This window comes from Myotis myotis, unplaced genomic scaffold, assembly GCF_014108235.1.
Source record: "Myotis myotis isolate mMyoMyo1 unplaced genomic scaffold, mMyoMyo1.p scaffold_m19_p_3, whole genome shotgun sequence".
Taxonomy (NCBI): domain Eukaryota; kingdom Metazoa; phylum Chordata; class Mammalia; order Chiroptera; family Vespertilionidae; genus Myotis; species Myotis myotis.
Genome location: NW_023416335.1, coordinates 208,203,183 through 208,218,868, shown reverse-complemented (window position 1 = coordinate 208,218,868; position 15,686 = coordinate 208,203,183). Strand labels below are relative to the sequence as shown.

At 57.4% G+C, this 15,686-nt stretch overlaps 1 protein-coding gene across 1 annotated transcript in view; it reads right to left on the bottom strand.

Moving 5' to 3' along the window:
• Positions 1-15,686, bottom strand: part of CACNA1I (calcium voltage-gated channel subunit alpha1 I) — an 85,666-nt gene that overhangs the window by 40,869 nt on the left and 29,111 nt on the right. The window contains exons 4-6 of the mRNA XM_036301364.1: positions 11,825-11,922; positions 2,225-2,384; positions 282-597 (exon numbers count right to left, since the gene is read on the bottom strand). Coding sequence (XP_036157257.1) covers positions 282-597; positions 2,225-2,384; positions 11,825-11,922 — 574 coding nt within the window. The remainder of the gene's footprint in view (positions 1-281; positions 598-2,224; positions 2,385-11,824; positions 11,923-15,686) is intronic.

Below are 15,686 nucleotides of genomic sequence, written 5' to 3'. Positions count from 1 at the left end.
ATTCAAGGTGGGGGAGCTGTTACCCATTTTAGGGATGTGAAAACTGAGGCACAGAGACATCAAGCAATATCCCCAAGGTCCTACAGCCCTTTTTTGAACCTCAGTTGCTCTGTCTATAATGTGGGCATGACAGTGCCTATCATGCCAGCAAGTCGGGCAGATTTCAATGAAAGAAGTGGCAAATGCGAGCACAGTGCCCTGGCGGCCAGGTGAGCTGCTCAATCCACCCCACCCCACCAACCCCCAGCCCCCAGGCCCCAGCATCGGGGCTAATGTCTCGCCTGGAAGATGACGATCCAGGCATAGCCGATGTTGTCAAAGTTGATGGCCCCCTTGTGGGGGTTGGCGCTGCCCGTGCGGCACACGTTGTAGTAGCGGTTCCAGTTGACACAGAGCCCGCTGGCGTTGAGGTCCTGGCGCCCCGCCCCGAAGTCGTAGACATCGTCCTTGGACAGGCAGCACTCGCGGCCCTGCTCCTTGAGCGGAGGGATCTCATGGCAGCCCATGATGCCGTTGTCCCCCGAAAGGGAGCAGATGAAGGGCATCTCGTCGTCCTCCTCCGGCTGGTAGTAGGGGGGCAAGGCCACATCCCCTTGTCTGTCCACAGGTGATGGTGGGCAAAAGAGGAGAAGGGGAGGGGTCACTGCTATGGCCTCCAGGCCTTTGCACATGCTGTTCCCTCTGCCTGGGATACCATTCCCCACCTCTGCCATGGCCACAAAACACGACCCCCAACCCCCACCCCCTGGAACCACTGTGGTCAGTTCCAGGGTCACCCACCCCCCAGGAGGATTCCCTGAGGGAGCCTTCTCAGGATCAAGCAGGACTGATCCTGGGCCCCCTGTGGCCAGATTGTACCCGGTACACGCCTCCACTATTGCTCCTGGGGCACATGCACTCAACTCCCCTGGGAGGCTGGGCTCTTTTAGGACAAAGACTGGGTCTCAGTGTTCCTAGTCCCCACACACTGTTTGGTCAGCACAGAGTAGGTGCTCAATGAACAGATGCTGAAATTTACTGACCCACCCTCCCCATTTATGGGCCTCGGACTGGTCACTTCCCCTCCCTGGATTTCCATTTCCTTATCTGAAAAACAGAGATAACAATCCCTGCCCTGCCTCCTGCAAGGGTCATCTGTGATTCACCAGAATTCCAACCAAAATCTCAACAGGATTTTGTCTGTGGAACCTGGCCAGATAGTTCTAGGATTTATCTGGATGAGAACAGTCAGGACAATTTTTTAAAACAAGAAATATGAGTGGCATACAGCCCTGCAAGACAGCAATATACAAACTATGAATACAGTGATATTGTAACCAGAACAGAAAGAATCATGGAACATCACAGTGCACAGGGGAAAGCCCATGTTTAAAAGAGAACTTAGTATATTACAAAGATGCCTTTTCAGATCCATGGGGAATGGAAGGACGAAACAATAAATGGTGTTGGGACCATTGCTATCCATTTGGAAAATAATAAAGATAGATCCCTACCTCACACCATACACACAATAAAGCAAGTTAGAGAAAAGAAGATGTTATTAAGAAAATCCTGCCCTGGCTGGTGTGGCTCTGTTGGTTGGGAGTGTCATCCCATGCACCACAGGTTGTGGGTTCGATCCCAGGTTGGGGCCTATGCGGAGGCAACCGATCAATGTTTCTCTCACACATTGATGTTTCTCTCTATCTCTCTCCCTTCCTCTCTCTCTAAAATCAATTTGAAATTTTCTTTTCTAAATAAAAGAAAATCCTAAGGTTCATCTTAGGATTTCACATTGTCACAAATCTCCAAAAAATGTCCAATATATTTCTCAAAAACGACCTGTGTATAAGTGGACCCATGCAGTTCAAGCCCGTGCTGTTCAAAGGTCACCTGTAGTTTGCTGCTTCCACTCTGCTGGCCCTGACTCCCAATTGCCAAGTGAAAACTGTATTCAGTGAGAGTCACTAGGAGCTGAATGATCATCTCAGGCCTAGTTTAGACGGGGACTTTGCGATACCAGTTTTGAGAGCTCAGAGGCCTTCGTGCTCATTTCAGCATCCAGCCATTCAGGGGAAGCCCACCACCAATTCACCAGGCACATTCATTGACCTCCCTGCACCCCTGGGAATAAGGATTGGGAACAGGTGCTCAGTGGAGAGACCTTCCTGGCCCTAAAATACTCAGCACTACGGGTGCCCCAGGTGAAGCTGCCGGGAGCCGCCTGGGGGCGGCCCGCACTCACATGGTGAAGTTCTCCTCCAGGAAGCAGCGGTTGCGCAGCAGGCCGGCCCAGAGCTGCACGCCGATGATGCCGAAGATGAAGAAGACGAAGAAGCAGAGCAGCAGGACGTTCCCCAGCATGGGCAGCGTGTCCAGGAGTAGGTTCACCAGGATCCGCATACCTGCAGGGGAGGGGAGGGTGGGGGTGGTCAGGCAGGGAGCAGAAGGCCCGAAGAGGAGCCGGGAGAGCAGGGCGAGAGGAACAGAGAGAGGGGAGTGGGGGGAGAGGTGGAGCCACGTGGCCCAGACCCTCTCCTTGGTACCTGCCCCTCCACCCAGGGGCCATGGAAATGGCTCCGGGCCCCACTGCACTTCCTCTAAATTGTGGGTGAATAAGCAGGCATTTGTGAAGCACCCTTTATGTGCCAAGCACTCTTCTGGGTAATGCACAAATATGGCCTCTTTCAGTCTTCATGGCAACCCTGTGAGGGTGGTTATTTACTCCTATTTTATAGAAGAGGCACCTAGATGTTCACAGAACTGAAGCTCCCTGCCCAGGTCCCACAGCTAGGAAATGGCAGCGTGTGGGTTTAAACCAGGTGTCCGGACACCAGGCCTCGCACTCCTTCCAGTATCCAGGGCCTGGGACCAAAGCTGGCTGGATGGGCACAGCAGGTGCCTAATGAGTGTGGCCCGAATGCCCTTCATCTCCAGGGCAGTCAGCGGTCCCCGCGCAGGCCAGGACACACCAGTACCAACCAGAACCACCCTGCTGACCCAGCCCACTGTATGATGGAACCAGGCAGAGCCACCTACAGAAGAGACATGGCCAGCGAGGGACTCAGATCTGGCCTGATGTCCTGAGAAATAGCTGCAATGAGCCAGCAGCAAAAAGAGAAGAAAATGGGGAAATGGGACTGGAGACAGGAGTCCCCGGGGAGGGCGACCAGGTGACCTGAGGCGGGTGTCAGGCAGGCATGGGGAAGGCAGTCAGTCACACCCTGGAGGGGCTGACATCCTGAAACCCAACAGGTGGGGAGAGAAAGCCTGTGATTTAGAGAGAGCCTGGTTCAGGCCCTGCCCTGCTGGCCTGTGGGGCCTTGAACCAACCCTTTCCCTCTCGGAGGATAAGGACTCTCAGCAAAGGGGCCCAAGAAGACACAAGCGCCCTGCAAAGGGCCACACCAACTTTCAGCAAACCCTGGGGCTCCCACGCCTGCCCCGCCCCCGCCCCCAGTGAAAATGGAGAACAGAACACAGCAGCTTCCAGCCCCACCCCACACACTCACTCTTCACATCTGTCTCCCCATTCTTCCCTTCTGCCCCCGCCTGCCTGGGCTGACCCATCCATACCCGCCATGCCTTTTCTCTCTCCACAGGCTCATCTCCCTCACCCCCCAGGCCACCCCCTACCTGTGAAATTGACCTGCTCTCCCTAGAGAGGTCACATGGCCTAGGCTGGCCAATCAGCATTTTCTGTTCCCCCAGCCCCAGGGCCTGGTCCAGGATGGGCATGTGACCCCAGCCAGAACCAATGAGCGTCAGCCCTGAGACTTCTGCTGGAGGAAAATGCTCTCTTTCTGCAGAACAGGAGTTGGGCCTTGAACTGCTAAGGCCATCTTGCCTCCGGAGGGTGGTGCCTGCCTGGGGTGGAAGCCAGCCCAAGGAAAACTGAGCCCGGGACAGAGAGGGGGCGACTCCTGACAACAGCCACTCTCTAGAACTCAAATCTGGACATGTCACCACCATGCATGACAATCTCGGGCTCCCCTCACCCATGGAAGCTGGGGGGGGGGGGGGGGGGGCGGGGAGCCTGGGAGGTGGTTCATGAGCCTTATGAAATTGCTGTAAAGGATGAAGGTGTAATGCCATGAATTTTTCCAGGAGAAGGTTCACACACAAGTGTCTGTGGCCCCAAAGAGAGTCAAAAGTTGGTGTCAGCCTTGATTGTACACACACACACCCAAGATCCTGTGAGATCCAAAACTGCCTACCTCTCTAGATTCATCTTTCTCCCTCTCTCTTTCTCTCTCTCTCTCTCTCTCACCAGTTTGCACCCCTATGCAATACCAAATTATTTGAAGTTCCCTAAACATACCATGGGTTTCACACCTCCAAGCTTTCACTCACGTTTTCTCTCTCTTTCTTCCGTCTCTCCTTTGCCTGGAAAACCTCTGTTTGGCCACCACAGACCAGGTGAAGCTCTACTTTCTCTCTGAGAAGCCTTCCCATAGCGCTTCTCATTCCATCCCAAGTAGACTTTATCCCTCTCTCTCCTGCCCGGGGCAATCCCAGCCCCTCTGACCTGGCCGGGGCTGCCATGTACGTGTGCAGGTTACATGCCCCACAACCATGAAGTGCCCATCAACATCTAGTCTTCTTCCAGCGCTAGGGTACCTTCCCAGAAAGCTCTCGGGGACAGGGCCTGTGTCTGAGTCACCTCGGAGCTCCCAGAGTCCAGCAGGTCCTGGCCCAGAACAGAGGCTCAGCCAACATCTGTGGAACGACTGCTTGTGAATGCGTGAAGTGGAAGTCACGGGGAGAGTGGAAGATTGGAGAGGAAAGGAGGGAGAGATGGTGATCAGGAGAACAGTGGCCCTGCCCAGAGTTTTGCCTATTCCAGGGGTGATGCTGTGGTGGTTATTCACACGGGTAATTGTTTGGGATTTGCATCATGAACTCTATGTGGAGTGCTTTCCAATCAATAATTAATACCTAGCCCCACCCTAACCAGTTTGGCTCAGTGGATAGAGCGTCGGCCTGCGGACTCAAGGGTCCCAGGTTCGATTCCGGTCAAGGGCATGTACCTTGGCTGTGGGCACATCCCCAGTAGGGGGTGTGCAGGAGGCAGCTGATGGATGTTTCTCTCTCATCGATGTTTCTAACTCTCTATCCCTCTCCCTTCCTCTCTGTAAAAAAACAATAAAATATATTTTTTTTTAAAAAGAGCTTGGAAGTTAAAAAGAAAAAAATACCTAGCCCCATGCTCCCTCCCCACAAAATTCGGTCAACCTCCTCTCAGGAAAGACCCAATACCCCAACTCCCTGCATCCACGCCCCCAAAGGGAAGCCAGGGGGTGTTGGGAGGAGGGAAGCAACAAAACAGAAGACGCGCCCTACAACCCGTCTGAATGTCACGGGAGCCATCACAGCCTGGCTGGTGCCCGCCACCATTCACCCATCAGACACCGATAGCGCTGCGTGCCGGCGCCGTGCTGGCCACATGGCGGTCCAAGGATGAACAAGTCCCATTTCACCCCCTCAGAACTTGCAGTCTAGCAGCAGGGGGCCAGGGGGCCACAGTGTTGGGGTGAAAGGACCATGGCCAGGGAGTGGGCAGCTCTGGGCGCATTCCCGGAGGGGCAGACGTGCGCTGGGCCCTCACCTGGCGGGAGCTTGGGGCAAAGGCGTGACCATTCAGCGCACACAGGTTGTGCTTGGGGGTCTAAGGAGTGTGGGGCTCTGCGCCGGGTGACTGGTTGGGGAGGCCGGTCGGCAGATTTCTAAGCAGACCGAGCCCAGATGGGTCTGGGGTTAAACAAGAAGGGGCAATCCTGGAGGCCAGGACGAGGCCGGAGGCGAGCGCAGCGGCTTGCGAGAAGGGGCCGGATCAGAAAAGCCTCTAGGACAGCGGTTCTCAACCTTCCTAATGCCGCGACCCTTTAATACAGCTCCTCATGCTGTGGTGACCCCCAACCATAAAATTATTTTCGTTGCTACTTCATAACTGTGATTTTGCTACTGTTATGAATCGTCATGTAAATATCTGATATGCAGGATGTATTTTCATTGTTACAGATTGAACATAATTAAAGCATAGTGATTAATCACAAAAACAATATGTAATTATATATGTGTTTTCCGATGGTCTTAGGCGACGACCCCTGTGAAAGGGTCGTTTGACCCCCAAAGGGGTCGCGACCCACAGGTTGAGAACCGCTGGTCTAGGAAGCAGCGCAGGACAATCCCTGCCTGGCTGCTCCCCCGGGCCCAGCCTTTTTGCTCAATTAATTGCATTTCCCTTGTTCTCCAGGATATTAAAATTCTGAAAGGCTCCTGAAAACCTGCCCGACTGACTTCCCTGAATGGCAGCTGATCCCTCCTCCCTCCCACCTCCCTCTACTGAGCTGGGCCCCAGCTCACTGTCTTCCCTGGGGCCCCGGGAGTCCCAGGGCCATGGAGCCAAGGCATAATTAGCTAATTAGGAACTGAGAACAAATCCATCATTTCCGTGCGAGGGACAGTGAGCCATGGAATTAGGGACTCCAGGAGGACTCGTGAGACCCTAGCTAATCCTCTTTTTATGCCCACAGTCAAGGAATTAGCCAAGGCACTGGGCACAGGAGATGGAAGCAGAGAGAGGAGAGAGAAACAAAAAGACAGATAAAGAGAAAGTGAAGAGACAGAGAAACATGGAGACCGAGGACAGAAATGGAGAGAAAGAGAAATAGACAGAAACACAGAGGCTGCCTTCAAGACCTGCCACCATCTGCTTCAGACCATTCCTCTCCCTCCACATCTTCCCCTTGCCAAGTCCTCCTCCTCCAGGCAGTCTTCTCGGATTCCCACCCCCAGTTAGCCATGAAGCCCTCCTGGAGCTTACTCGGTTCTGCTCTCCTAGTGTCTGGCCTTTGCCTAGCCTAGGAGCCAGGTGGGCCTTGACGGGGGGCAATCTGCAGGCAGGGAGAGAGTATGGCGTGTCCTGTGGGTGGCACCAGGGTAGAGACATTCTCTAGATGGCATTTATTTTACTTTTAAATATGTTTTATTGATTTCATAGAGGAAGGGAGAGGGAGAAAGGAATAGAAACATCAGTGATGAGAGAGAATCATTGATTGGCTGCCTCCTGCATGCCCCCCACTGGCGATCGAGCCTGCAACCTGGGCATGTGCTCTGACCGGAAATTGAACCGTGACCTCCTGGTTCATAGGTCAACACTCAGCCGCTGAGCCACACCAGCCGGGCTGGATGGCATTTAAAGTCAGGAGCTGGAAGGAGACGGATGACAGATGGGCAAACTGCTGGAGCCGCTCAACCACTTCACCCCTTATCACCCGGGACCCCTAGACAGGACCCTCTGTTCTAAGGGAAGCTGGGCAGCAGTCAGGCCGGGGGCCCTTTGGTTGCAGATGGGACCTGGGAGGAGATGGCGGATGTGCTTCCTGACTGGCACCGCCCCTGGAGGTCCCGATGCTCTCCGCAGACAGGAGCTGCCAGCCCAGATCAGCGCGGCCGCTCTGCCAGGTCTGCTCATGCAGAAACAGCAGGACTCGCAACAGCCTCAGCCGGGGGCACAGCCCACAGCCAAGAGGGGGGCAGTCAGGCCGAGGGCAAGGGGGCCAAGGCTGCAGCCTGACCACGGGGCTCCCCTCTCCCTCTGGTCTAACCAGGTGAGGGTGGAGGGTGCTGAGTGACCAGGAAAGGCCGAATGCTGCTCCTGCCACTGCCAACGCCAACTAATGGTGGGTGCCCAGGAGGTCAGGCCAGGCAGCATACGACCCAGCCGGAGGGCACAGCTGCTGTCCCGGCCCAGCGGGGGGCGACAGTGAGCTGATGAGGGGCCTCAGAGCCCACACCCCAGGCAAGGAGTGTGCACCCTTGCACCCTCCATCCCAGAGAGGTCTTGGGCTCCTTCCCAAGGTTATCACACTCATGTCCTAGGGCCGTGGTCGACAAACTGCGGCTCATGAGCCACATGCGGCTCTTTGGCCCCTTGAGTGTGGCTCTTCCACAAAATATCACAAAATACCATGTGCGGGCACGCACATACAGTGCAATTGAAACTTCGTGGCCCATGTGCAGAAGTCGGTATTTTGTGGAAGAGCCACACTCAAGGGGCCAAAGAGCCGCAGGTGGCTCGCGAGCCGCAGTTTGCCGACCACGGCCCTAGGGTGTGGGTCCGGCCCATGTCCCACTGAAGGTGCCCACAGCCACCGTGGTACAAAGATCTACTCATTCTTCAAACGCCCTCCCCCACCCAAAGTACCTGGGGCCCTTCCCCGGGGCCCCCGCTGCCTCCATTAGAACACGTGTCCCACGGGCCCACACGTCTGCCTGCGGAGAGGAGCTGGGGTGCCTACACGCTAAAAGGAGAGAGGGGGGTCATGAAAAGGAACAACACGCTGGGGTTGTGCAAGCACAGGCTCCAGCCCTGGCTCTGCTCCGGGCCAGCTGCGGCCTCCGTTTCCCCATCGGTAAGGGGGCCAGGACCCTAGGGCTGTGGTGGAGATGAAATAACCTCACCATGTAAAGCACCCTGGCGGTTTGCTGTAAGCACCCGACACATTGCAGCCATTTAGCATTCGCAGAGCTTTTCTGGAAGATTCGGAAGGTCACTCCTGCCCGGCCCACCTGCAGTCCCTCTGCCAGGGCCACACGACTCCCAGGCCGGCTCCTCCTCTGCCTTTGCTGTGGGGGTGTCTGCCAGGAACACCCGCTTAACCCTCTTGCGCTTGGTGAGCGTCTTCCAAAACCCGGGTCCACAAAGGCGTCCTGTCCGGAGTCTGTCTGCCGCCTCCACCCTCAATGCTCCCAGCCCCTCTTCATAACAACAGCACCGACTCACCACTGACGGCGCGCAAGGCTCCCCGCTAAGCTCTTTACACGCATTACGGCATTGCACCCTTTCAAAACCACATGGAAATTTATTACTAACCCCATTTTATCGTGGAGAAATGGAGGCCCGGAGAGGAGCATGGCTTGCTTGCAGCCAGTGGAGGGACTGACAATGCAGAGCAAACCTCCAGTTCCTGGGCCTGCAGCTGGGGCGGGACAGCGGCCTCCCCCCTCCCCCCAACCCCGTCCGCCGCCCCCCCCCCCCCAGCTCATCAGCTCTGCTGCCCTGCCCATGGGCCTGCCCTGGGAGCTCTCTCTCCACCTCTGCACCGCCCACCCCAGGCCCAGCCCAGGGGCCTCTGCATGGAGATGAGCTGTTGCTGATCCAGGGATTGTGGCTGGACGGGGACCTTGGGGGTGGGCAGTGGCCCAGGCCAGGCTCAGCATCTCCCCCAGCTGCCCCTGAGCTCCCCAGGCCTCCGTACCCACCGCCACCACAGCCTGGGCCGGGGGTGCTGTGGCCAGGTGTACATGGGGCCAGCAGCTCAGACTCCGCTGGCTCAGGCCTTCGCAGTGACTGCCCTACTTTCTCACGGGAGAAAAAAACAACCTTTCATATTTAAATGGCTGGGCCAGGAGGCTTTGGAAGGCACTGCACAGGCTTAAGGGGTGTGTAGGCCAGGCAAGGCAGGAGTCACGGGTGCCAGGGGGGGCACTTTTATTTATTTTTTTAATATATATTTTTTTATTTCAGAGAGGAAGGGAGAGGGAGAGAAAGATAGAAACATCAAAGATGAGAGAGAATCATTGATTGGCTGCCTCCTGCACACCCCACACTGGGGATCGAGCCCACAACTGGGGCATGTGCCCTGACCAGGAATCAAACCGTGACCTCCTGGTTCATAGGTGAACGCTCAACCACTGAGCCACACCGGCCGGGCAGAGGGGCCCCGCTTGTAGAGATAATCCAGCCCCATCGTGCCAAGGCCCAGAAAGAGCCAGTGACGTATGAAAGGTCACACAGCAAGGAACCAGAGCCCAGCCTCTTGAGGCAAAGTCCAGTATTTCCTTTTCTCCGTCCTGTCTCCTTTCCTTTACCCATCAATGGTTGAGTGGCCGGGACAGAGACCTGCAAGGGTGGGCTGGAGGGACACCCTTTGCTGGGTTTCATAAAGAGCACCATGACTTCCAGGTCCCCGACCCAACCTGCACAACGTTTAAAACCACGCATCTAGTCGAACCCAGCCCCCTGCTTTGTGCAAGGGGGGAAACTGAGGCCCAGGGACACTCAGGGGCTCCCCAGGTCACACAGCATGCTCCTGGCAGGGCTGAAAACCAGGGCTTGCGCTCCTGACAACCCCACTGAGTCTCCCGGGTGGGTCTTGTTCTTAAACTACTTTTTAAACGGCAGGCAGCCACCCCGCTCTCCACAGCTGTGTAACTAATAACCTGTCATTTGACTTTGCCCTGTCCCAGCTCTCCAGCCTGCCATCTAGTGGCGGACGTCAAAGCTACGGCTGCTGTTGAGAAGATGAGTCTCAGGGTGAAAGCCGCTCTAAGGAGGCGACCTTCAGAGGCACTTCGGGGAGCCTGTGTCCCCCTCACGCATCCCCTGGTGACTCGGGCAGAGGGCATGCGCCTGGGCACACAGCTGCCCCTCCTGCAAACGGGGAGCTGGATCAGTGGGCCTGCTCCAACCGCCTGAGGCTCCTGTCAATTAAGTTACTCCAGAATATGCCTTTACCTCACGTCCCCTTTCCAGGGGAGCAGGGGAGGCTTCTGGTCGGGGGAGGGAGTGCATCGGTTGTATTGCGGGTCCCAGAGTGTTTGGGCTCCCGACACGCGCCTCGCCAGTTCTGAGAGAAGATTCATTTGTGAATCGGCTGAGAGACGGAGCCAGCTCAGGGCGGACACAGCCACTCCCAACTCCCCACCCTGAGCCTCCAGGGCCCCTATTGGGGGGGGGGGGGGGTCCTGAGGAAGGACCCCAGCTCTCTGCAGGCCTGGTCGCTGCAGCCTCCAAAATAGGAGCCTCCAGGTTCGCTGGAGAACCAGGCAGGCTGGCGGGAGGGACTTGAATGTGACCTCCCGCCCCAGCTGGTTTGGCTCAGTGGATAGAGAGTCGGCCTGCGGACTGAAGGGTCCCAGGTTTGATTCTGGCCGAGGGCACGTGACCAGATTGTGGGCTTGATTCCCCAGTAGGAGGCGTGCAGGAGGCAGCCCATCAATGATTCTCTCTCATCACTGATGTTTCTATCTCTCTCTCCTTCTCCCTTCCTCTCTAAATTAATATATATTTTTTTAAAAAAAGAAAGAAAGTGACCTCCACAGCCAGAAGCCATCCAATGAGCTCCCACACAGTGGGGGAGGGAGGGAGGGAGACACACGTGCCCACGTGCCCCATGTGTGTTCATGTCACATGTGCACACACCCCTGTGTGCACATTCCTCACATGTGCACACTCACATTTGCACACCCCGCACACACGCACACACCTTCACATGTATATACCCCTCACATGTACACACATACCTTTACATGTGTGCACACAGCCGCATGTGCACACACGTGTGCACACCCATTCACATGTGCATACCCCTCACGTGTGCATATACCCCTCATATGTGCACACACATGTGTGCACAGCCTCACATCTATACATGCACCCACATGTGCACACACCCCTCACGTGTGCACACACACCCCACATGTGCACACCCTTCACATGTGGGTGGGTGATAAAGCTCAAGTTCAAAGTCACTTAGCACAAGTGAGGGAGCCTGGGACCCTCCTCGGTGAAAAGTTGCACAAGGTCCTCCCTCACACTACGCAGCTCTGTTCCACACCTGGGGCGCTGTGGCCGCCACCTCCCCCAGGAACCTCGCTCCTGAAAGCCAGGCTCCCCAGCGCCCTGCAAGCTTCAGGCCCAATACTGGCCCGTGAGCCCTGTGGGAGCAGGACCGACACCTGTCCGGTCTCTGGGGGTCCCCTCCCCAGCACTAGCCTGGCCCTGAAAGGGTGAATGGGGTCTCTAGGGGCCAAGGGTGGGGCAGGGGCGCCAACTCACTGGGCACTCGGTTGATGGCTTTGAGGGGCCTCAGGACACGCACGGTGCGGATGGCCGACAGGTTGATGTTCTGAAGGTCCAGCGAGTACTCCACCATCCTGTGGGGAGAGGGAAGATGAGGGCGGTGCAGGAGGGCCAGGCAGGGCCACGGGCCAGACCACAGAGACCCCTGGCCACCCACACCCACCCATGTGTGCCCACACCTGCCTGGGAAGGTAAGTGGGAAAAGGAGGTCAGAATCCAGGCGGTGCCCAGTCCACTGTGTGGCCCCGAGCTGTCTCCTCCTCTGAGAGGGGGTGGGGCTGCTGACACCACCCTCCCAGGCTGCCCTGAGGATCAGGAGTTGTTGCTGGGGACAGAGGAATGCAGGGGCTGAGGCCTGGGTCCCCACTGTGGGCCGGCAGTGGGCCGGTGGCTCCTGCCCCGCCTCGGAGCAGCCTCTGGCCCAGGGAGGGTCAGCCCCATTCCTCAGAGGGAGGACTGAGCAGCGGAGGTCCCTGGGCCGGCCCAGATGGCAGCTGGACGTCACGGTCCTCATCTCTGTCCACTGAAACCTTTGTGCTTAAGGTCCCGTGCAGATGCCCTGACGTCCACACTGAGCCAGGCAGCGAAGGGGAAAGTAAGGCCAAGAATGACTCAGACCTGGCCCTCCCCTCAGCAGTACCCACTCGGCAGGGGAGAGACTCAAACCGGGGCCCTCACCATGGCCCTGGTTTTCTTCCTGGGGGCCCCCCAAACAGGTCCACCCTCCCCCTGCAGCTCCACGGCATCAGACCTCCACAGGCAGCAGACCTGGGTTCCCCTCTGTGGTTCCCTACCCTTCCACCAGATCCTACCTGCCCCCCCCCCCCACCCCACTGACCCAGCACCTGCAGCCACAGCCTGACCCAGCCCCACTCACCAAACCTTTTCCCCAAACCCCCACCCCCCACGGAGGCCGGCTCCACCTGCCGCCACCGTCATCAGCAGGAAATGAAGGCTTTTTCCACGCACCATGCAAACCTGTCCGATTGTTGTAAAGCCTCCACCCCCTCCTGCTGCTTGAAGAGTAATTGAGTGAAAGCTTCCTTTGCCTGAAATGCCTCATCCATCCCCCAGCTTTCTAGGGCACAGGCTCTGGCTCAGCTCTCTCTCTCTCTCTCTCTCTCTCCCTCCCTCCCTCCCTCCCTCCCTCCCTCTTTCTGTCTCCCCCTTATACACACACAATCACACACCTGCACACAACCATTGGTGCACACACACTCACCCCTTACACACCCTCATTCACACACACACTCCTTCCAGAGCCCCAATTCCGATGAGGGGACGTGACCCAAAAAAAGGTGACAGATGCCTAGAACTAGAGACAGACACCTGGGGGGTCAGAGGAGAAGGGAGGCAGGGAGGGAGGGGTGCCAGGGGCAGCCGCCCTGCGGAGAGGGGGAGGGTTGAGGGGGAGGGGGGCCGTGAATGAGGGCAGAGGATGATCTGAGAGGGGCATCGAGAGGGTGGAGCTGTATGAGGATTCCGCGCGTGGGTGAGCCAAGCTGTCGTTTTCATATTTTGTAGAAAGAGCTCTCCAGGCAGCCAAGGAGATATGTGTGATGAAGGCGCTGCGGGGGTGGCACACATGGGCACACAAACAGGCGCTCTTACACTGATGTGCGCGCACACACACACACACACACACACACACACACATCAGGCCTAGGAGAGCCACCCCATCACCCCATCGCAGGCTCAGCTCCTGCCAGCCCTTCCCCCCGCACACACACCCGCCCCCCCAGGAATGCAGCCCGCTGCCTCCTGCCCAGGCTCTCTCCCTCCTGCCAAGGGGGCAGCACCAGGCCCTGGGAGAGCTGGGCCCCCCCAGGCTGTGATGCCTCCCTGGGTGGCTGGAGGTGGGGGTTCCCAGCTGTGCCAGGCTGAACCCACCTGGCTCTATGTTCCAGGAGCCCCAGGCTCACCTGGTGAGGTCCAGCAGGTGCCAGACCAGGATCGGTTCCCGTCCCCATAAAGTCTCGCAGTAAAAATAAATAGATGCTTCACCGAGGATGGTGAGCCAGAAAAAGCAAATGGCTTTGAAGGCCTGCTGCTTGCCAGGCCCTGCTCGCATTCTCGCCCCGCGTTAGCCTGTGTGAGCTCCCGCACCACCTAGATCCCACCTCCACCCTCTTCATGCGCCCCAGGACCAGGGCAGACCACGGCCACCACCGCCAGGGCACGGCTGCGGGAGCCCTCAGGACGATGCTGCCTGGTCTGACTCCCCATCCCTCCTCACAGAGCCCAGGTCCATGGCCACTTAAGAAGGCACCCTCCCTTCACCCTGACCTGATGCCCCGGATCTTCATTGTGGGAACACGCCTCCTGCAAAAAGCCCCAGGACCTCCTCAGTTGCAGCCCTTGGGGTCCCCACTGAAAAGCTCCCAAGAAAAATCTCTTGGAAAATTTAGTGTCAAGATCTTAGCTCTGTTTGAGCTTCCTGGCTGTCAAGTCAAAAAGGGAAATGTGATGAGTTACTGAGTTCTGAGCAGCATGGAAGGAAGATCTTATGGATTCATCCAGGGACGCCATTAGCCTACACATTCCTCCCAGGTCCTAATTCTCTCTTTCATCTTCCATGAACCTCATGGGGGTGTTTGCCGCAGTTGCCTTTCCGGTCTGGGAAACGAGATGAGGTGCAAACGCATTCAGTGATAAAGGGCACATAGTCGGTGCACAGTGAGAACTCAGAAATTCTCGTTCTTCTCTGAGAGGAGGAGGATCCGCTGGACAGGATGGGGAGGGCGGGGGAGAACATGCAGCTGGGAGGGAGGATCTGTGGGTTTCACTCTCTGCCCCGGGAGGCACACCGCCCTGATGGCGACTCCATGCACCCATTCAGACAGTCTGCCCTCAGCTCCACCACCCCTGCCCGCGTCCGGAAGCCCTCCCTCTCCTGACACCACAGCAGCCTCTCGGCTAACCTCCTGCCTCCTGCCTCCTGCCTCCTCCCCAACAGCCCACCTTCCGCAGGAGAAAACCTCCTAAAACTAAAATCTAGCTGTGTCACTCCCCAAGTTCAACCTTCAATGTCTCTCCACTGCTCTCAGATCAAAGACCCAGGCCCTGGCCTCGGTCCCCTCCCCCAACCCTGCTCCTACCCCAGGCCTCCCAGGCACCACACCAGGCCCAGGAGCTCCCCGCACACACCCTTCTCTGCCCCTGTCCTCTGCACAATGCCCTTTCTCCTCTCTCATCCTTCCATCTCCACAAAGCCTTGCGCCCCTCCCTGCACCCCAGGCTGAATGCGCCATCTCTGCTCCGGCTCCTTCCACACCCTGCTAGTCTGGGTTCCCCAAAGCAGCCCTGAGCCAAGGACTGGGGGCAGCAGTTTCTCTGGGAGGGGATCCCAGGAAGCACAGTGAGGGAGGGGGAGGAGGAAAGTCAGTGAGGGGCTGTTCACCAGCAGGTGACCACTGAGGGCAATGACGGTGCCATCCCAGTGGGACCCCCCCCCGCCCCCCCCAGAGACCTTGTGGTCCCTGTGAGGGCAGGGGCTGCAGGATTATCCCAGGACTGGCTGACTACTGGCCACGCCGCCTTTCCTCCTCAGACACAGCACCCGCACCAGCCCTGCTGCACACAGTAGGCACGCAACACACAGTAGGCACTCGGGGAACCTAGGAGCATGAGTAACACCTGTGACCGGTGCTCTCCCCCCCCTCTCCTCCCACCCTGAGTGACAGCTGTAGGAGAGTCCCAACCCCAACAAGAGCAGGTGAAGAGGGGCCACTGTGGGTGAAGAAGCGCCGGGCTGGCTCCCCTCGGGCCCCAAGTTAAGACATCACTTGCGGGAGTGAGAAATTAATTCCTAATTGCACAGTTACATTATCACACGGCT